The 21,891-nt window shown below is 36.5% G+C and overlaps 1 protein-coding gene and 1 long non-coding RNA gene across 2 annotated transcripts in view; both read right to left on the reverse strand.

Annotated features, from left to right (window-relative positions):
* LOC136822839 (DNA polymerase subunit gamma-1-like) overlaps positions 1-21,891 on the reverse strand; it is a 63,116-nt gene that overhangs the window by 9,156 nt on the left and 32,069 nt on the right. Inside the window, exons 10-14 of the mRNA XM_067079153.1 lie at positions 7,588-7,681; positions 6,638-6,773; positions 5,928-6,034; positions 3,698-3,837; positions 3,245-3,415 (exon numbers count right to left, since the gene is read on the reverse strand). Of these exons, the coding sequence (XP_066935254.1) occupies positions 3,245-3,415; positions 3,698-3,837; positions 5,928-6,034; positions 6,638-6,773; positions 7,588-7,681 (648 nt within the window). The remainder of the gene's footprint in view (positions 1-3,244; positions 3,416-3,697; positions 3,838-5,927; positions 6,035-6,637; positions 6,774-7,587; positions 7,682-21,891) is intronic.
* On the reverse strand, positions 9,512-15,216 carry LOC136822842 (uncharacterized). The gene is made up of 3 exons (XR_010848949.1): positions 15,135-15,216; positions 10,705-10,764; positions 9,512-10,197 (listed from the first exon to the last, which is right to left on the reverse strand). It is a non-coding gene; the product is annotated as an uncharacterized lncRNA (long non-coding RNA).

Consider the following 21,891-nt stretch of genomic DNA (forward strand, 5'->3'; position numbering starts at 1 on the left):
GCAGGAATTATCATGCATCTAACTGATTAGTTTAGAACGTTGAATCCTTATCCACAATAATTAAAATGCGATTTATGACGTAAGCATTATTTACGCATGTCAAATATTTCCCCATCTTCAAGCTAATTGTGTTTGTTTTGGGGGTAACCCATAGTTACTAACAGTACATTTTCCCATTTAAGATAAGTTAAATTTCTTTCTATCAGAGGGAAACTTGAAAAATAATTTTCTAGGAACAATATCTTTACGTAATAAAAGAAAAAAACACACACTGGAATTCTATTGTGTTATATATCTTAGAAAGTATGACCAGTTAGGTACAAGTATTTTAGGCTAGGCTTCTGCTCATCCTCTAGCAAAAAGAGTTTCTTATAGAAAGTATATCTATAGAGGTCTGCTATTCAGACTAATTTTAGGCTGATAAGCACATGATTTGAGCTTAATGTTTAGCCTGTTCACGAAACTTGCGTAGTTAAGCAAATAAAACATTTGGTTGGAGAGTTTGTTTACGCATACCGCAACTTAAAATCGCATTGTTTTGATAATTTAAATTTTTCCAGCCATAAAACATTCATTGGGGTTTTCCCGGCCACAAAATATGCAAAATAAAACAAAACTGAAGTACTGGTACAATAGAGAGTCTACCACAATAAATTGAAAGGAATGACAGCAATTTTCTATGGTGCAATGTAGAATAACATTTAATTTTTGGAGAGACAGTGCGTGGGTGCTTTATTGCGACTATAAACGAGGGATTAGTTATGGAGATTATATTTGACAACAATGATGCTGTGAAGATAAGCCAACAACAACACCAAGAGGCATGGCTAAAAATTGATATGAGAAAGCTTGGAGACAGAGAACGCAATATTAAGATCACCAGTTCTGATAGAAATTCTCTGGAGATTCAAGCTGGAATACATTGTGACCAAAAGCTTGAATCTGCAAATCAAAGTGATATTAATGTAAGGGGTCAAGAGACAAAGTCAAATAACAGCAATGAAATCTACAATCATTATCTGACATTAAAAATGTCTAATATTCGAACGGAAATTCAGTTAGCTGGACGGAGACAAGAGATAGGAGAAGCGGTGAAATCTAAAACAGCTACCCTGATTAACTTGAGAATCATGAAGCACAAAATCAACACCAGAGACTAGAAGGATCAGACAATGAAACTATACCAGTTGATAGAGTCGTGGATGGAGGACCCATAATGCATCAGAATTCGAATGATGAGTTTGATGACAACGATGAAGAGGTTGTGTATGCAATCTTGAAACATTTGTAAAATTTGCGAAAATTGACATAATGGAAATTTTTCCAAGATCTTAGTATTTTTTAATGAGCTTTGACGATATAAGAATAGGTTGCAATGAGACTATACTTAAGCACTTTATGGCGAATATTTACGACTGAATGTTTTATACAGAAGCACCTAAAATTGTTCGGGCGCTTGTTTCTAATTTTATTATCTAAATTCAAAACTAGTGGCAAACGCCCGGGCTTTTTTAGGTGCCTTCCTTATAGAACATTATGTCATGAAAATCATGAATTATAATTATTGCTTATGTGCAGCCTTGAAACACTTAGAATAAACACAATAAGAAGTGATGAAAGGAATTCCATTTGGATTTAAAAATTAATATATTTTTGACACATTGACTAGTACAATTTGAAAACTGTGACTATACAAGGATTACAATTTTTTTTTGACGAAGGGCATTATCCCTCAATATTCAAATATTTTATAACACGACCAGACGATTAAGACTAGCATAGTAAAAATATTTTAAAAACTACGATTGAATTTTGAATAACAAATTTTTTCCCGCTCAAATATTTCATTTTCTATTGATAGAAAAACGGTGGCGGATACTCAAGGTTTCGATTTTGCTTATCTTAAGCGAGGCTGTACACATTTTTTATAAGCAACCCCAATTTTTGGCTCATGGCAAGAGTTGCTAAGGATTTTCCATATTTCAGCCAAAAAGTTGGTTATGGATTTTGAGCAAAAAAAGCCAGCTAATTTAAAAAATTGTGGCTTTTTATCTCATTTTATATCCAAAATACAACAAGTTAGGTATTCAAATACCATCGGTACACATTTAAATGCAGATAGGACTCTTTTCAAGTATTTTTGGTTGGCACAGTTTAAGGGATTGGTTGCCCAAAAGTCAAACACAAGAGTTGGAAATAGACTAAACTTGAAGATTTAGTTCAAATTAAAGAATCACAAAATGTTATTTTATCGAACTAAGCCGAAAACTAATTCGGCGACATTTATCGCATAATACGCCAAATCTGTAACCGGCCTTTAATCTCATTGGCACCAAATGCTTAGGCCTGAAAGTCAAATAGAAATGTTGAAAATAAGCTAAAAATGAAGATTTAGTTCAAATTGAAGAGTCTCAAAATTATCTTTTATCAAAATAGACAAAAAAAGAATACGGCGAATCTCTTCTCAGAATACGCCAAATCTGTATAGCACTACAACTTCATTAAAACCTAGTGTGAATGACCTTGCATCGACCAAAAGGATTGCCTATGGCCTAAACTTAAAATTAAATCGAAGAGAACCAATCCTAAAATATTCCAAGAACAACATAAGCCAAAAAAATACTTGCCAACTTTTAGCGCAAATAACGCCAAATCTGTAACTGGCCTGTAGTTTCAATGGAACCAAATGTGAAGGCCCAAAAGCCTAATGAAAATGTCGAAAATAGACTAAACTTGAAAATTAAGCTTAAAATAAACGATCCAAAAATGATCTTTTATCAAATTAGGCAGAAAACTAATTTGGCGACTTTTATCGCATAATACGCCAAATATGTAACTGGCCTATAATTTCAATGGCACCAAATGTGTGGGCCTGAAAGTCAAATAAAAATGTTATAAAATAAGCTAAAAATGAAGATTTAGCTCAACGTGAAGGGTCCCAAAATTATTTTTTATCAAAATAGGCCAAAAACGAATACAGCGACTTTTTTCTCAGAATACGCCAAATCTGTATTAGCCCAATAACTTCATTAGAACCTAGTGTGAATGACCTTACATCGACCAACAAGTTTGCCCATGGCCAAAACTGAAAAATAAAACTGAAGAGAACCAATCCTAAAATATTCCAAGACCAACAAAAGCCAATGGATGGGTATGGTATAATTATTGTTTGGGTAGAAAGCGGGCCCACTCTACTCCGGTCTTTTAAACAAACAAATCAAAAACAAACAAGAAAACCACGAACCTTTCGTCAAACCAGACATGCTGTGGATCAACTAATTGCGCTCGTTTAGACCAACTTAATCCATGTTCTTGCAGTAATCTCTTTAGAGAAACATAACTGACAAGATCATTGAAATCTAGCATTATTTCCAACTCCTCTGCTAGTGTTTTACCTCGTCCATTCAGCCTGTACCTGTTGGAAAAAAATATTTAGTGATTGGTATCGCATGAAGCATTTTCTTGCCAACTAAGAGTGATGCCTGCTCGTATAAGAAATTTTTTTTAACTAAATCAAGATTATCTTAACGAATTTAAAAAATATATATTTTTTAGTTTCCGATATGTTCTCAAATCACTGGGTGTTATTTCTATCGATCGTTTGACATCAAAATGAAAAAATAGAATCAACCAAAATATTATGGGTTATGATACAACTAGAACGATTTATAACATATTTCCTGCTCTGGCGAAATACCTTTTGATTCCTTTGGTCGATTCATACAATTTTGCTGCAGTGTTTTCGGCTTCTCTTTGCGTTAAGTTGTGGTTGAACTGCATCAAAAGGCGTACGGCAAACGACTCGCCAGCACCATACACACGCCCATAATTGAATATCTAGGTAAGAAAGAGGAGCTGAATATTGGTATTTATGATATTATATAATTAAAATCAGGACAGCTTAAAACAGAATTTCAAAATCCAAAAGGAAAAAACTCTTTCTAGATAATTTCCATAATGTTAAAAAATGTTCCATGTCTGCAGGAACACATAAATATCAGACACACGATGACTAGTACTTGAACATTTTGTTTTCCCACGACCAATGCTCTAAAAACTGTCAATCTTTTGCATAATGAAATTTATTCTGAATCGAGGTAACGTTTCATAGACCGTGCACCGAAAAATTGGACTCAAAGGAACTTAATTCTTAGAAAGGAATGAATTTCAAAATATTACAAAATGTAAAAGGAAATTTATTTTCTGTATGTCCTATTTTTTGGTTTTTGCAACCGTTGTTACTAAAAGAGTTTTTTTCGGTCTATTACCACGTCATTAAATGCCATTATGCCTTAGATCTTAGTATTGATACCAGGGGGGGGGGTAGTTGGGACGCTAATTATAAAAACAGTTGAAAATATTTCATGAGAAATAATCATTATTGTCATATATAAAAACAAGATGAATATACCGTAAGCATTCTTCAGAATTTTGCAAGCACTTAGGAAAACCCGTAAACGAACTTTTTAATAGGAAAGTAGAGATCTCCAACAAGAATAGCAAAGGCTCTTCCTAATACCCTACTTGACATAGTTCCAGGGTTTTGTTTTTTATCTTAGTCAGCAATATGCCTCTTCAAAAGTTTAATGTCACTTGTAAACATTATATACAATTTATAACTGCTTTTCTGTCTGAACAGTTTACTAATACTGGCCTGTTTCCCTGTCGAAAGAGTAGGTTTCAAAAAACGATGTTAAGTGGCGTCTACTAGACTGGAAACTTGTGGAAAGTTTTAGTACCGAAAGGAAATATTTTTACTTCTATAGATCTATAAAAGAAAACCTTCCAGAAAGCTTTGCCAAGTTTTATCAAAAGTGACCGAGAAAATAGGATAGTAAGAGTGACAGGCGGGCACGTACTATTGCGAATAGATCTCTGATAAACATCGCCGGCAGAAGTCGAGTGGAAATGATAGTAAATTTCGTTCGAATTCTCCAGGAATTCGCTCACGTCACACGATTTATGATTTACTTCCTCGCCCTTAAAGGGACCCCTCGCTTGTTTGTGATCTTTAAGAAATCAAACTATATTGGTCCAAAAACCCCTAACAGCATATTCAAAGAACATAAAACTTACTGCTAGTTCCTGTAGAGATATCGAAAAATTCCTCTGAAAACAGTATGGCGTCTCCGTCTGACTGAAACCAACACAACCAGGGCTCATTGGGAGTTCTGAAGCCGATACCGATTCTCCATAAACCCGCAACTCGACACCAAGCAAAGGGTTTTTCTTAGGAGAAGAGCGCGGATTCTAGACTGTTCGAACTAGAGCTGGCCTCTACACTCGTACTGTAATTTTGCGGTGCATTTGTGTCGACAACTTGGTGCGACAAGAGCGCGAGAAAATTCGAAGGCCTTCAGAAGTCATTTGAAATTTCTGAAAGTTGAGTGAACATCAAAATTTATAATTTGTAATTATGGAGCGAAGAAAGAGTTTTGCGTGCTAATACTTTGGGAAGTTGCTTTTCATATGATTATGAAGTGAGTGTCTTGTTATCATTTTTAAGCGAGGGGTCCCTTTAATAAAACAGCCAAGCGATCAATATGCGGAAATTGAGGAATGAGGTGAACCAAAGTTGGGATTTTCCACTAACCTTTATATACCCTGGACCAAGTTTCTCAATCCCGGCCAAGCAAAATCTTTGATCGGAGTTTTTTGAAAAGTGGTACTCTAATGGTAGCACTATTCAATAGCGGTGTAAATGCATCGAGAGCGGTAGATCTACTTTCCCACGAAAATATTTGATGATGTAGCGCCGTTTGACGCTAATTTTTAACACTGCAATGGCTTTCATACGGGTACCAATGCAAAAAAAAAAACTTCGATCAAAGATGGCCGATATAGCTTGGTCCAGGGATATATAAAGGTCAGTGGGATTTTCACATTTTCTTTAGAAACATAGTATTTTTCATAAGAAGTTGACTTACTTTCGCTTGGTCACGACTCATACCAATAGTGTCAGCTGTTTTACTGTGCAAATCTGTTTGCTCGGATTTCTTCCCTTGTAACGTCATCCAGCTTGACGCTGTGCAACCTTTGAAAGAAAAAAAAGAATGTCTTTCTAGCCTGTCCATGTAGAAAAAAATGAAAACGCCTTGAGCATTTCCTTTGTTTTTGAATGTTTTGTTCAATGAGATATCACCTGAAAGTTAAAGATGCATCTTCAACTTTCTCGGGAAAGGTTAATGCAGCATAGCCTAGTTAACTATGCCCGTATTCACGAGGCTAGGGCACGCGGCTTTTGGCAATATAGCATTTTCGGCGTTTTATTTTTACGAATTTTAAGTTTGCCTTGGAATACTGTTACTGTTAGTTATACAGTCACAACTTACCATCAGATTTATCCTAGTGACTAAATCAAACTAGCTTACGATTTCTAGGCTAAATGCAGCAAAGGCACAAAAATCAATAACTGGAGGGAGTTCGTAAAGCCTGAAGGGGTGGATTCAACCCTCGCTCCCTGCGCATTATCAGCTTTTTGATGCTTACTGATAGCGTTTTAGATAGCATTCTCTGGCGTCAATCAGTAACGTAAATAAAGCCTGGAATACACGGGGACGGGGTTGGGGGGATTTTGACTTAGCCGTCACCAAATATTGATGCGACGAGAGCCTTTATTTTCTAATGACATGCATACCGTGTATTTGGGCGAACTGTGCGTCACCAAGAACAGATGCAATCCATAATTCTTGACAGTCCACGTCTGCACCGACCAAGGAATAACCAGGAGGTGGCCTTACCATCGATTTCAATTCTGATCCAATTCGATCGCGCTATGAAGAAAGATTGACAGATGGATAGATGACGTGTCCAACTCGCAAAGGAACAAAACTATTAAAGTTGTAAGGCATTGCGACTCTGCGATGGCAAGTATCGCAAACACTAGCGTATACCTCGAACGACACTGGGAGAGCAATGCTATCGCGAGAACGAAAATGTAGTGAACGTCGTCGTCTCGGCGAATCAGAGTGCTTTGAAATCCGCCCGCACTCTTACATTTCCCTAACATGAAGTTAGTTCACCTGGGAAAATGCAGATTCGCTTGCCAAACCTTGACTTAACAAGGAGTCAGAAGCGAAAAGTCAATGAAAGTAAAAATTTAGGTTCGCAAAACTTCCGTCACCAATAGAAATAGCGAGGAACTAGTCTGAATCGCAGACCACTAGAAAAGTGCTGGTAGTATAAAGTATCTGTCTGGAGCACGAATCCGAAGCAGCCTAGGCACGGTTTGGATAACATCCTTGCTATCATGTTCCCAGTCCCAAAAAATTAACTAATTTATATTAGTGTCGCAGTTTTCTCATACTATGGTTAAGCCCATCCCTGCCGTGGTTTCTTAACTCTTTGTTTTTGTGATTGCGTTTTTAGGGCTAAGAAATGGAGTAAATGATACAGTGAGCTCTCTAATTCGAACCTCTACCTTTCGAGTCTTTCTATAATTCGAACTAAAATATTTGTCCCCTCAGCTAGAAATAAATATAAAATACTCTCTGCAATTTGAATTTTTCTCTAATTCGAAGAAAATCCTTGGTCACTTGAAGATCGAATTATAGAGAGTCAACTATATATAGAATCAGTGGGGCTCACCAAAGGGTTGCTAGCAGTCAACCATGTTGGTTCAACAGCACGTCTCGTCACAGTTCCCGCTGTGATAATTTGTGGTAGAATCACTCCTGCAGCACTGTTAGAAAAGGGGAAATTAAAAATTAGTTAAATGGAATGGCAATTCAGTATAGCTTTCCTTGTGCTTTAAACTGTGTGTTGAATTAGCACATTGAGCATTAGCATTCTCACATTTAAGGATTCAATCGACATAAATTTTGTCTTAATTAAAATTTGTTTTGTAGGGGTTTGATAACTGTATTTTGTGAACATCACGTTTGGTATGGCTGTCGGAGAGTGTCAACAAAGCATAATCCCAAACTCAAAAAAAAAACACACAAAGACGGGGGTAAATCCTGGATGGGAATTTTATACAAGATACACATCCCCTATATTAAAATATATCAGATGAGATGCGTGCAGCCTAGGGAAAAACGTTCTCAATTAAGACCAATTTTGAAGATTTGATAGTGGTAGCAGGGCTCTACTTTAACGATTCTTTCCGAGGCGCTACCACGAACTATAGTCAATCAATAGAACAACGTGGTCTAGTGATCAGGTTGTTTTGAATCTCTAAGTTGAAATTTTTTTTGACTGACGATATTGATCACTTGATCAAAATCTGCGTCAGAGAGTGGCATAAATAGTTAAAAGCGAGGTTAAGCAAGTATTTATTTAGACCGTTCAATGCGATATAGTAGGCCTGTACCATTTGCATGGTTTGCTTTGGCAAGTTATGTACAGGCCTTTATCGCACTTTACGGTCAAAATATACCAGTGCTTAACCTCGCTAATAAAAATGGGAAGTCGTTGCTGTAGAATGGCAATGTGACGTACCCCGCTAAACGCCTGTAGATTACCCATCGATATTGATCACGTGACCAAAATAAAAAGAAATTCAACCTTCTTCCTTGGTTTTCCTCATCAGAAGCAGCCACCGGGGCAAAAAGGCGAAATAGCTGTTCCGATTTGCCAGCCAGGAGAATATTTCTAAAAAGTTGACATATTTAGCTTCTTCGGAACAGCTCCAAATTTCCAGCTGGAAAAGTAAATCTTGTCTAGAAAAAGTCCCAGATTGTCAGGAACAGCTGCTCTACAAAAGAACTTTTTGCTTTGTTCCTTAAAATAGCTGTTCCGATTTGCCAGGAGCAACTTTGTAATTCCACAGGAACAGCTCTCTATTTCCAGCTGGAGATAAAAAGGAAAGTATCTGTTCTAACGCCAGTGGCAATCTTTTTATTTCAAGGGAACAGCTCTCTATTTCCAGCTGGAGATAAAAAAGCAAAACATAGCTGTTCCGATTTGCCAGGAGCGATTATGATACTTAATAGGAACAGCTCTGTATTTCCAGCTGGAAATTTATTTGGACAACAACTTTGAGAGTTAATTTGCGCAGTCCGAGGTAAGGGGTACTGTAGTGATAGAAAAGACTTTTAAATGTTTTTTATAAGCATATCTAGGCTCATATATGGCAAAAATTTAAACACAAGCTAAACATTACTTTGAGCCTTCATTTTCAGAATTTGTTTGTTTTTGGCAGGATTTTCGAAATTTCTTTAAAACTTTGCTTAGGATATAAGCATCCGTCAAAGCATTTTCAGCTTTGTAAATCTCTCTATCTAAGCATTTCCGAGGCAGCTTTTGGGTTCATGTATTGTGGAACTTATTTTTCAGTAGAAATAATCGAATTATTATCGAGAATATTAGTTTCCGGGAGGCATATCATTTATAGTTATAGAAAAAGAGGATATATTCGCATTTTGCAGTAGTTAATAGTTAAAATTCATACCATTCACTCTCGATGGAAAGAATTTGGTTACTTTACAGGGTAAGAAATAGGTACACATATTTCAAATGTATAGGCAGTACTGATTATGTACCAATAGAGACGAAAGATCTCCTAGTTGAATTTAGGTTGAAAGAAAATCTTGTTTCTTCACATATATTTCCAATTTTGAAAAGAATTTAATTAAGTTAAAAACAATAAATTGAAAAAAATAATATATATTATATAGAATATATAGAAACATGTATCAAAGAGAAATTTTGATAATCATATACCCTGTACTCGTACGGAATAAATAGTCCATAGTCAGTTAACCTAACTTGTAAAACCACGACTCTGGGTAACTTGAGTTGTTTTTTTGCGTTTCAAGGCAAAACGGTAATAAATCATAAGTTTTTTAGGGGGGGGGGGTATAAAATAAAAATACAGTGGTCATACCCCCTTGACAATAATGGGTTTGAAAGTTTTACTGAATTCAAAAGAAGGGGCGGCTTGTACAAAAAGAGGAGGTCAATTTTAAAGGGGAGAAAGTTTATTTGAAAGAGAAACATTCTTGACATATCCGGTTAGCTAAATGAGTATACTGGATGCAATAGTTACTTCATCGTAAACGTTTGAGTTGGATTGTCTGACAATATATCATTTTAAAACATGGACTGTTCTAAAGATTTCAAAAGCTGAATCATCCATAGCCATTACAATTGAAGTCTTGCGTTATGTTTTCTCCTGCAGCAGTCTTATCACTGAAAGCATCATTGGTATTTTGAATCTCATCCCATTTCACTTCATGTCCATCGTCCAGTTGATAACTGAAATGGAAACGGAAGTGCTTGATTAATAGGCAATGGTTAAAGCAGGTATCATGAAAGAAGAAGTGTATGGATGAGAGGCAACCACTAGCGCGGTGTCATATGCGTGCTACTTAAAATTTTCGTCGTAAATAAATTTCAATTTTTATAGTACAGAACAGGAAACTATGACCCATTACATTTTATATCCATACAGAAGGGTAAACGAACTTTTCCCTGGGGCAACCTGGGGTTTAAGGAAAGTCAAGGGGCTAAAAGTTATCTTAAAACCCGTGCACACTCACTTAAAAGGTATGAAGAACTTTTTCCAAGTTTTTTTTATAGTTTTGACATTTTCAAGGGGTATCTAGTATGTACCCATTTTAACTAATTATTATTTTTTGCTTGAAAAGTTTTGTCCACCCCCTGTATGGATTTTAAATGTCAGAACACCCAATAAATAGTAAACAAATTAGTGCAGTCAATTCAATTAAACTCTCAAATTCAAATGTTCAATAAAAACCATACCAATTTCTGCTTTTTGAAATCTTGGAGCTTTGAATTCATGTCCAGGTCAATTCTTTATAGCTGAAATAAAAAGATATATCAGTTAAAGATATATTACTGTGTGTACATCTTAAATAGTATATTTTGCAAACAATGCCTCATATCTTTTCAACAACTTCGATTGAAAGTAAAGGTATTCATTACATGTACAAACCTAAAGATCACTACTTTATGAAAAGTATGACTTATGTCGAACGTGCTAACCGCACTGGCTCAACTTCAGTATCTTTGAAATCATTCGTAGACCCAATTGTAAACTTAATGGCTTAAGAAAAATTATAGCATTTTGGGTTTTAGCCTCCTTTTGGCAAAAAACTCGTCCCCAGGCCCCAAAAATCAAAATTTTCAAAAAATGAAAAAAAAAACCCAGATATTCACCCAAGGAACAAGTGTGCAAAATCTCAGCCAAATCGAACAATTTTTGAAGTCTCCAGGCTGCCCCAAAGTTTAAGCCTCGTTTTGGCGAAAAACTCATCCCCAGGCCCCAAAAATCAAAATTTTGAAAAAATGAAAAAAACACCCCAGGGATTTGCCCAAGGATCAAGTGTGCAAGATTTCAGCCAAATCCGACCATTTTTGAAGTCTCCAAGCTGCCCCAAAGTTTTAGCCTCGTTTTGGCGAAAAACTCGTCCCCAGGCCCCAAAAATCAAAATTTTCAAAAAATGAAAAAATAACCCCCAGATATTCACCCAAGGAACAAGTGTGCCAAATTTCAGCCAAATCCAAGCATTTTTGAAGTCTCCAGGCTGCCCTAAAGTTTTTGTGACAGACAGACAGACAGACAGACACACAGACACACAGACAGACATTGTCAGATTGTAGCTCAACTGAAGTTGAGAACTCTTTTCATCCCCTAACTAGAACAAAAAGGTTTCATCTCCAAAGAAGTGTTAAGTGCAATGCCAAAGTGTTACTTTCTGCTTGACACATTTAAAACCTTATTATTGATGTCAAAAAGACAATCGTGACCACTACGTCAAAAGATACCGGCTAACTTTATTAGGAAGGAACTTTGGTTTTTAATGTGGCTAAAATGTGTAGCCGTATCGATTCATTTAATGATCCCCTTTGTAATCTAGCATAAACCATCTCAAAGGGAAAGTATTGTTGCTCGCAAAAACGCCTTTGAAGAAGGAGCGCGTCACAACATGTCAATCCCGAGAGACAATTTCATTTTAGAGAAAATGACAAGATATAGGTAACTCGCAAAAACGTCTGTCACATTGCTGTTTATCTTAAAATGTATATATATAAATGGTAAAATTAGCAATAATATGAAATATAAAAATATATTATATTCTGAGCAAAAAAAGGTAACTAAGTTCAGCATAGTTCGAGAAGCGCGTCGTCGCCCATAATCTTGTATCCAAACCCCCTTGTTTTTTAGATATATGAATCTTTTGGGTCATTTGATTTAAAAAAGTACCAAGCCTTCCCAAAGTTATCCAAAAACACAGAAAATATCTTAAGTCTCAGAATACAGCCAGACAGCAGTATCATCATTTTAATTATATTCTATTTGTGTTTTAACGTTAACAATTATTTTTAGTTATTTAATATATCTTTAAGTATTTCACCCCTTTGTGAAGGGTTTCAGATGAACCAGTAATGAATAAGTCTCAGATAAACAATTTGAGGAAGTCATAAATGATCTAATTGATCATAAATATCAGAATCAATAATCCAGGATACTGATGCAAAATCAATTGTTATTGATGAGGTATCAATTACTATCGACTACCTTTCGGAATTGGTTCTGACGATTAACAATCGATCTTTATCAATTAACTTCCAGTGTATCGATGGTAATTGATTTTTCATTAATTGTTATCGATTTGTCATCAATCATCCATTGATTATTGATTTTGGTTTTCAATGTCACATACTGTGACACAAGCACCATGGCAACACAATACCAATCTAATAAAAATCTGATCAGATGTTACCAAAGATTACTTGTTAATTCCCAGAAAATAAAGTTTGTCATCAAGAAAAGTTTCTTGATTGACAAACACAATAATGAACTCTTAATATACGACACATACGTACAGCTACTTAGCTGTGAAACTCACACAAAAATTTTAAAATAAAATCTTCAAAGTCCAAAAGGTTGATTAAAATTTTTACATTGAACTTTTACTAATCCAAAAAAAGTGTAATAATACCATAATATTAAAAAATGTTTTAATCATTGGCACAAGAAATTATGTAAAAATCACATGGACCAGACTCTCACTAAATACAATCGACAGCTTTCTTTCACTTAATAACCAACCGAAAACCAATTGATGGATTGGATATCAATCGACTTTGATACTCCAATTGGATTAATTTTCATGAGGATTAAATTTTGCTTCTTTTGATTGTGGTAAACATGTGGCCCTTTGACATTTTTTGAAATTTAAGGTGGCGGTCTACTGCCAAATTTAAAATCATCGAAAAAATAATTGAATTTCGATTTTTGGGTATTTTTAGATCCATTAGTCTTTCTGAACATCCCCTGAAAATTTCAGAGTGATATCTTTATCATTCAGGCTGCGGTGAGCATTTTTTTCCTGCTTGGTGCTTAAAAAATCCCCCTAGCAACAGAAAAAAATCTCGCTAGAAAATTGCTGTACTTTGGTTGTATGTGGTTATGTTTGATTTCTGCGTAAAACTCTTAAGTTGCCACCATTTTGTTTTGCGCATTGGGCTGGATGGGTGCTTTTAGTAGCTGACATAATGGTTTGTAGTAGATATAAATCCAAGTACAACATGATGTAACAAAGATGGAAATGTGAATTATAATGAACTGGACATAACTTCTCAAGATAACATTCTCCACTACTCATAACCACCTTAGGTCAAGTCAGCTCATTGTCAATTCAAGTCTATGTGAATGAAAATATGCACCAGAAAGGTTTTTATGGCTACAGAGTCATCCTGGACTACACGTTTTTTTTTTTAAGAAACTAGTTTTACCAAGCAGCCTCAATGTTTCTTAAGAAATCAGCCTTTTGAGCCTTAAATGTTTCTTACATGTTGTCTTTTTGACATAATCAGCCTTATATAAGGCTGGATTAAAAAATGTTATTTTATCATTCTCAGCCTCGGCATGTTTCTCAGATGTTTCTTAGTTTTTAGGCATTCTGAGCCTCATGTTTCTTAAAAGTGTGTTTCTTAAAAAAAAAAACGTGTATCAATGAACAATTTGTCACAGTTTTGTGGCAGTCTTCACCCAAATTTTATGTTTTTGCAAGATCACAACAAAATTTGCTTTGTTTACTGATTTAAGCGCAACACGTTTTTGTTGATTTTTGTACTGTGGCTGAAGAGGACCTTTTAGTTTGTATTTCGTTTGCGTTGTATCGCACCGTTCAGCCTTTTAACACGCAGCCACATTTTTCTCAGGTTTGCATGTACCTTGTCAGGAATATCTCAGAATCAGATAAAGACTTTGACTTGAAATTTTCAGGGAAATTGTTGTTTGGCATGCAATGAATTGATTAGATTTTTTAAAAACTGGTTTCCTGACTTAAAATCTCAAAAATCATTTTTTTAGGATTCAGACCCTCTGAAAAATATTTTTGAAAACATTTTCAATTCATTCTGCAAACTTTAGAAAAATTAAACTTAAAAAAGGAATTAACTTCAGCTCAACTCAGTGTTTCAGAAAGTCTGACATAGGATTTTTGGAATACCACCTTGTAAAAAAAAATTCACGGCTTAGACCTTGGGGCCGTCCCCGTAGTACGTACACACTAAGATGTTGAAAATCAAGTACCCCTCCCCCTGTACGCAAGCGTACACAAATGGCTATACCCCCTCTAGTAAATACGTAGTTTTCCCCTAGTTCTGAACCGCCTCTAAAAGCTTAGGTTGAATGGGGTTAAGAAAACCTAATTATGACGTCATAAATACAAAAAGAAATGTAGAAATATAAGTAGTTTTTGAAGAAATTGGGACACGCGCATTAAGTTACCCGAGTACGTAAAATTTCCATTGACACCCCTCCCCCTGTCAAAAGCACAAGCTTTTGAGAAGATCCCCCTCCCTCTTAGTGCGTACGTTCTATGTGGAGGGCCGCCTTTTCAGATTTCCATTCAGACTTATTTTTGCGGGGGTGTCATCTGAAAAATCGAAAAAAAATTTCCCTGAATATTAACTTGATAATCTTTTTTAATTTTTGAGAAGTGAGGTTTGGTTGCCTATCCATTGAACAAAACATTGGTAAAAAAAGACATAGCAAATTATTTATAGAACAGGCTTGATTCCCCATCACCATCAGTCGATATCCAATCAATCAATCAGTTATTGATTGGTCATCAATGAACAATGGTTGGGAAAAAGTTATCGATTGTATAGAGTGGGAGAGTCTGGTATAGAACTGAAAAGTGAAAAAAAAAACATACCTGGTCATGCTTGTCAGTTTTGAAGTTTGATGTTTTCAGTATTTTTCTTGACAGTGTTTCATTTTATTCAGTTGTGATCCACCAAGATGAGTTGAGTTGTTAAAAGATTAGTCCATTTTTGCTCAAAGAACCACAAAAATATCCTCCCCAGTTTCTTCGAGAATAACTGCAAAAGCGTTTCATACAGTTAATCAGTGATTTGTGGCAAGGATCATGATGTTAGGTTAAGATTTACTTTGAAATAGCTTTAACTTTTGCAAAGTTTGTACTTCGATACCAACCAGAACAAAATAGTTTCGCGCCACTCTGCTACCATTTTGCAAATTTTGCAAATTCTATTTTCTTACTTTGTGTAAAGACGGGGGTTACTAGATAGTTTAGTTTTACGCTGGCATTTTATTTTCTGCTACTTTCATGATTTTGTAAAACTCTCATTCAAACGATGTAATTTTCTAAACTGTGAAAGTTATGGTAGAAATTTTTTTCTAATTTTACAATTGCTTGCTATCATAGCTTACATTTTATGTTACCCCCGTGTTTTTAAATCAAGAGTTTTTAAATTAAGACAGCTCGGAACACAAATCGCTCCTGGAAAAGTGCCCTACTGTAGAGGAACAGCTCATTTTTTTCAATTTTTTTCAATTTGCCAGCAAAAAATTTAGCTGTTCCTACTCCAGTAGGGAAGTTTTCCAGGAGCGTCTTGTTTTAAACTGTCTAAGGAGCAGCTCCGAAAAATCGACCGGAACAGCTCTAAATTTCCAGCTGGCTAATTCAAGGAACAGCTCAATCTTTCGATCTTTGTCCAGAAAAAAAAACTTAATCTCGACCGGAACAGCTCCAGATTTCCAGCTAGTTGGCTACAGGAACAGCTGCCAAGTTCTATATCAGTTGTGAAAATTACATGGAATCAACCCGGAACACATGTGAATTTCCAGCTGGAAAGCTGATATAGAGCTTTCACGATTTTTCCAGGGAACAGCTATGTATTTCCAGGAGCAAATTTTTTGAAAATTTCCCGGAACACCTAGGCCATTTCCAGCTGAGGGGGGTCTCCGGAACAGCTTTTTCTTCTTTTGCCCTCGGTGGCTGCTTTCGCCTCATCAACATCAGTTACGGTGTTACTTCGAAACGCCCTGAGCGTTTTTTATTTTTTTTAGAAATCAGGAGGAGCGTTTGTGAAATAGCAAAACACACGCCTCGGGTAAGTTATGGCATGTCTCAAAAACTGAAAATTACCATAATTTTTAGATCGCATTAGTCGACAGAAAATGACCAAAAAAATGACTGAACCTGAAGGCTACTATGATGAAGTTTGTAACCTGATGTGTGACCTAATTGTTTTTTCGCTCATTTTCACGAAAAACCGCAAAAACTGATTATGACGTCATAATCGATGACGTCATAAAAACTGAAAATCGAATTTCTCAAGAATGGTTTATCCAATTGTTATCAAACTTTCACCAAAGATGTATCTCACTAAAGTCGATCACTTGAAAAAATTTTTTTTCAATATTTTGATAACGTCAGCAAAAAATAGGATTTTTAATTTTTTACTAATTTCTGCTGATGTCATCAAAAATTCGAAAAACTTTTTTTTCAAATGATTGACTTTTAGTGAGATACATGTTCGGTGAAAGTTTGATAACAATTGGATAAACCATTCTTGAGAAATTCAATTTTTAGTTTTTATGACTTCATCGATTATGACGTCATAATCAGTTTTTGCGGTTTTTCGCGAAAATGAGCGAAAAAACAATTAGGTCACACATCAGGTTACAAACTTCATCATAGTAGCCTTCAGGTTCAGTCATTTGTTTGGTCGTTTTCTGTCGGCTAATGCGATCTAAAAATTATGGTAATTTTAAGACATGCCATAACTTACCCGAGGCGTGTACGTTTGATCAAAACCTTTTGGGGTACTCGATTTCACATTTGTGAAATAGCAAAACACACGCGTGTACGTTTGATCAAAACCTTTTGGGGTACTCGATTTCACATTTGTGAAATAGCAAAACACACGCGTGTACGTTTGATCAAAACCTTTTGGGGTACTCGATTTCACATTTGTGAAATAGCAAAACACACGCGTGTACGTTTGATCAAAACCTTTTGGGTACTCGATTTCACATTTGTGAAATAGCAAAACACACGCGTGTACGTTTGATCAAAACCTTTTGGGGTACTCGATTTCACATTTGTGAAATAGCAAAACACACGCGTGTACGTTTGATCAAAACCTTTTGGGGTACTCGATTTCACATTTGTGAAATAGCAAAACACACGCGTGTACGTTTGATCAAAACCTTTTGGGGTACTCGATTTCACATTTGTGAAATAGCAAAACACACGCGTGTACGTTTGATCAAAACCTTTTGGGGTACTCGATTTCACATTTGTGAAATAGCAAAACACACGCGTGTACGTTTGATCAAAACCTTTTGGGGTACTCGATTTCACATTTGTGAAATAGCAAAACACACGCGTGTACGTTTGATCAAAACCTTTTGGGGTACTCGATTTCACATTGTGAAATAGCAAAACACACGCGTGTACGTTTGATCAAAACCTTTTGGGGTACTCGATTTCACATTTGTGAAATAGCAAAACACACGCGTGTACGTTTGATCAAAACCTTTTGGGGTACTCGATTTCACATTTGTGAAATAGCAAAACACACGCGTGTACGTTTGATCAAAACCTTTTGGGGTACTCGATTTCACATTTGTGAAATAGCAAAACACACGCGTGTACGTTTGATCAAAACCTTTTGGGGTACTCGATTTCACATTTGTGAAATAGCAAAACACACGCGTGTACGTTTGATCAAAACCTTTTGGGGTACTCGATTTCACATTTGTGAAATAGCAAAACACACGCGTGTACGTTTGATCAAAACCTTTTGGGGTACTCGATTTCACATTTGTGAAATAGCAAAACACACGCGTGTACGTTTGATCAAAACCTTTTGGGGTACTCGATTTCACATTTGTGAAATAGCAAAACACACGCGTGTACGTTTGATCAAAACCTTTTGGGGTACTCGATTTCACATTTGTGAAATAGCAAAACACACGCGTGTACGTTTGATCAAAACCTTTTGGGGTACTCGATTTCACATTTGTGAAATAGCAAAACACACGCGTGTGTGGTTAATCTAAATTTTTTTGGATACTTGATTTAACGCATGTGATATCCAATTTCACAGTTCAAAAAATGCGTTTGAGTTTTTAGTATTTCCCACTCATGTGAAAGTTGGAAAGTGATTCGCGTGGGAAATAGCAATTTCACAATTTGTGATTATCGAATTTCACACGCGTGTGATTTGATGATTTTTTCTTGTGTTTATTCAAGAGGGGCGTTTAAAAGAAGGTGGCGTTTTTTAAATAATCTTTAACCAAGGTCACATTAATAAAGTAAACCATAACGTAAATCAAGTAGATGATGTTGAAATAAAGATCAACGAAATCAGGATCTTTTATTGCAATGCCGACACGCTAACACCCGAGAAGAAGCGACAACTTGTGCTTGATGTAGAGAAACATCATCCCCACATCATTGCGATATGTGAGGTGAAACCAAAGCACGGTGGACTGCGAGAGCTACACGAACACGAGCTTAAACATTATAAATGTGTCAGTCATACGAACATGACCACTGGCAACGGTCGCGGGATAATTATTCTTGCTCATTCATCGATCAAACATTTGGTCACCGATGTCAACCAATCAATGAACCAAGTCAATTTCAATGAAGCATCCACAATCGAAATTCGTCTATCCGGAAACGATCTCCCGGTCTTCTCCTGTATATATCGCTCCCCTACGAACAATGACACGTCAGCTGAAAATAACGACAAGTTGAATCATCTAATCAAAGATATCGCATCAAACAACAAATACTCTCATAAATGCTTTGTCGGGGACTTTAACTTCCCAACAATCAATTGGAAAAATTGGACGACGCCACATCTCGAGGAAAGTAAAGAAGAAAAATTTCTTGAAGCCCTTCGCGACTCCTTTCTCCACCAAAGTGTAGACGAACCAACCAGATGCCGTGGGACTGACGACCCATCTTTAGTCGATCTCATTCTAACAGGTGAAGCTAACCAAGCTCTATGTCTAGAGTATCTCAGTCCTTTGTGTTTAAGCGATCATAGTTGCTTGACCTTCAGTATCAAATGTGATGCTGTATTGAAACCTAAGTCAGAAAGATACAAGTACGAGGACGCAGACTATGAAGCAATGAAACAAGATCTCAACTCTGATGATTGGTACAAGCAATTTCCCGAGATGGCTAATTCTAAGTCAACCGAGGAGCTTTGGCAGCTTTCCCGAAAGAAGATTTTGGATATACGAAACCGTTTTGTACCCATAAAGATCATCGGTGGTCAAAACTGGAAGAAGAAAGGTAAAATACCTATTGGAGTTCAACTTCGGAAAGAAATAGCAGAGAAGAGACGCCTCCATCGGAAATGGATGAAATCATCGCCCGAAGAAAAAGAATACAATCGAGCAAAATACACCCCTGTAAGAAACAGAGTGAACAAATTGATGAGACAAGCTCACAGGAACTACGAACAAAGAATTTGAGATAACGCAAAGACCAAACCGAAGATCTTCTGGTCACATGTGCGTAACAAGATGAAATCTTCTAGTACAGTTTCATCACTACTTGAATCACCAAATGTCAAAACATCGTTAAAGCATGAAGATCACGAAAAAGCCAATATACTTCAACGACAGTTCTGCAGTGTATTCACAAAAGAAGCAGTAGGTGAGCTTCCTGAATTTGAAAAGAGAACTGATTCATCCATCGGAGATATTCATATCTCTGAGGAGATGGTACAGAATCAATTGAAAGAGCTCAACCATAATAAGTCATTCGGTCCAGACGAAATACACCCTAGGATACTAGCGGAATTATCTGACTATCTGTCTCTGCCCTTAGCTGTAATCATGAAAAAATCTTTAGTTGAAGGCTCATTACCACGAGATTGGAAGGTGGCACATGTCACACCTATCTAAAAAACAAGGGACATCAGAATTTGGCAGTCAATTATCGACCTGTTAGTTTGACATCGGTAGTGTGCAAATTAATGGAATCAATACTGAGGAAACACATCATGAAGCACCTTTCTGATCATAATCTTTTATCGAACAAACAATATGGCTTCATTAACAACCGTTCAACCGTGACACAGCTTTTGTACTATCTGGATAAATGTTATAAGAGCATCTCGAAAGGAAACGTTGTTGATAGTATCTACTTCGATTTTGCTAAGGCTTTCGACACTGTACCCAACCGTCGACTATGCAAGAAACTATGAGCATATGGCATCAACGGTTCAATCTTAAAACGGATATCGTCATTTCTAACAGGTCGAACACAATCAGTAAATGTGAACCAGTCCTTCTCGACTACAGACCCTGTAGTGAGTGGTATTCCACAGGGTAGTGTACTGGGACCAATACTGTTCGTGCTATACATCAATGATCTTCCTGAAAAGGTCATCTCATTGATCCTACTGTTTGCTGATGATACCAAAATCTTCAAAGAAGTCAACTGCATCGAAGACTCTGTTTCCCTTCAGAATGATATAGACACACTTGTAGAATGGTCGAAAGACTGGCTATTACAATTCCATCCTGAAAAGTGTCACGTTCTGACGCTAGGAAAGTTTGGAAACATCAAACATGCTCATCCATATTCCCTAGATGGACGCCAATTGGAACACGTCTTTGAAGAAAAAGATCTTGGAATCCTCATTGACTCAGAACTTATATTTGAAGAACACATTGCAAAGCAAGTCAAAAAAGCAAACGCGATACTTGGTATAATCGATCGAGGATTTGTAAACATGAGTACAAGTACATTTGAAACATTGTATTGTACGTTTGTTCGCCCGCATCTGGAGTACGCTCAGTCAGTATGGTCTCCGTTTCTACGTAAACACGTAAATCTGATTGAAGGAGTACAAAGACGGGCAACAAAACTTGTTCAAAACGATTGCGTGAATTAGATCTTCCTACACTCGTGTTTAGAAGACACTTTTGTGACATGGTCCAACTTTACAAGCACATCAACTATTACGAAAAAGATACCATCCCAAACAAGATAGCCCGTCGAACGCGACCAAACAGAAGGCACAACTTTGAGATGATTCCAAACTTTGGAAGCGATGGACTCCGTGGTGTACAAACGAATTCCTTCTTTTATCGAACTATACCAACCTGGAATAAATTACCAAAAGATGTCGCTGAAGCAAAGACAGTCAAAGTCTTCAAAGAAAGACTCAACACTGCATGGAGTAAACACCCGAAAAGATTCAACACAAGACAATTGTAAAATACGTTGTATAATCACGATCAGTTCCAGAGGCCCTCGTGCGCCTAGAACTTTGTTACATTATAATTAGCCAAATTCTGGAGCCGCTCGCTGCGCTGCAGTTGATGCGCGTGTCGGGACAAAAATCGAGGCGGAAGCCATTTTGTTTACATTTTTGGCTGGGGAAGCACTGCAAAACAGTGCTTTTTGAGTAGATTTGGTGATTCTTGGGAAGAAAAAAGAAGAATACTGCTTGGAACCAACATCAAATGTATTGGAATAGACTTCTATCATACATTGGAATAACACACAATACTTTTTGAACATGATGAATGTGTGAAACTTGCTTTTTTGTTTACAAACTTCACTCAAAGTATTTTTGTCAATTTTGCTGCTTTCGAAAGCTGTTGATAGAGACTACTAACTTGCAGAA

The sequence above is a fragment of the Clytia hemisphaerica genome, unplaced genomic scaffold (assembly GCF_902728285.1).
Source record: "Clytia hemisphaerica strain Z4C2 unplaced genomic scaffold, Clytia hemisphaerica genome assembly, whole genome shotgun sequence".
In the NCBI taxonomy this organism is placed as follows: Eukaryota; Metazoa; Cnidaria; class Hydrozoa; order Leptothecata; family Clytiidae; genus Clytia; species Clytia hemisphaerica.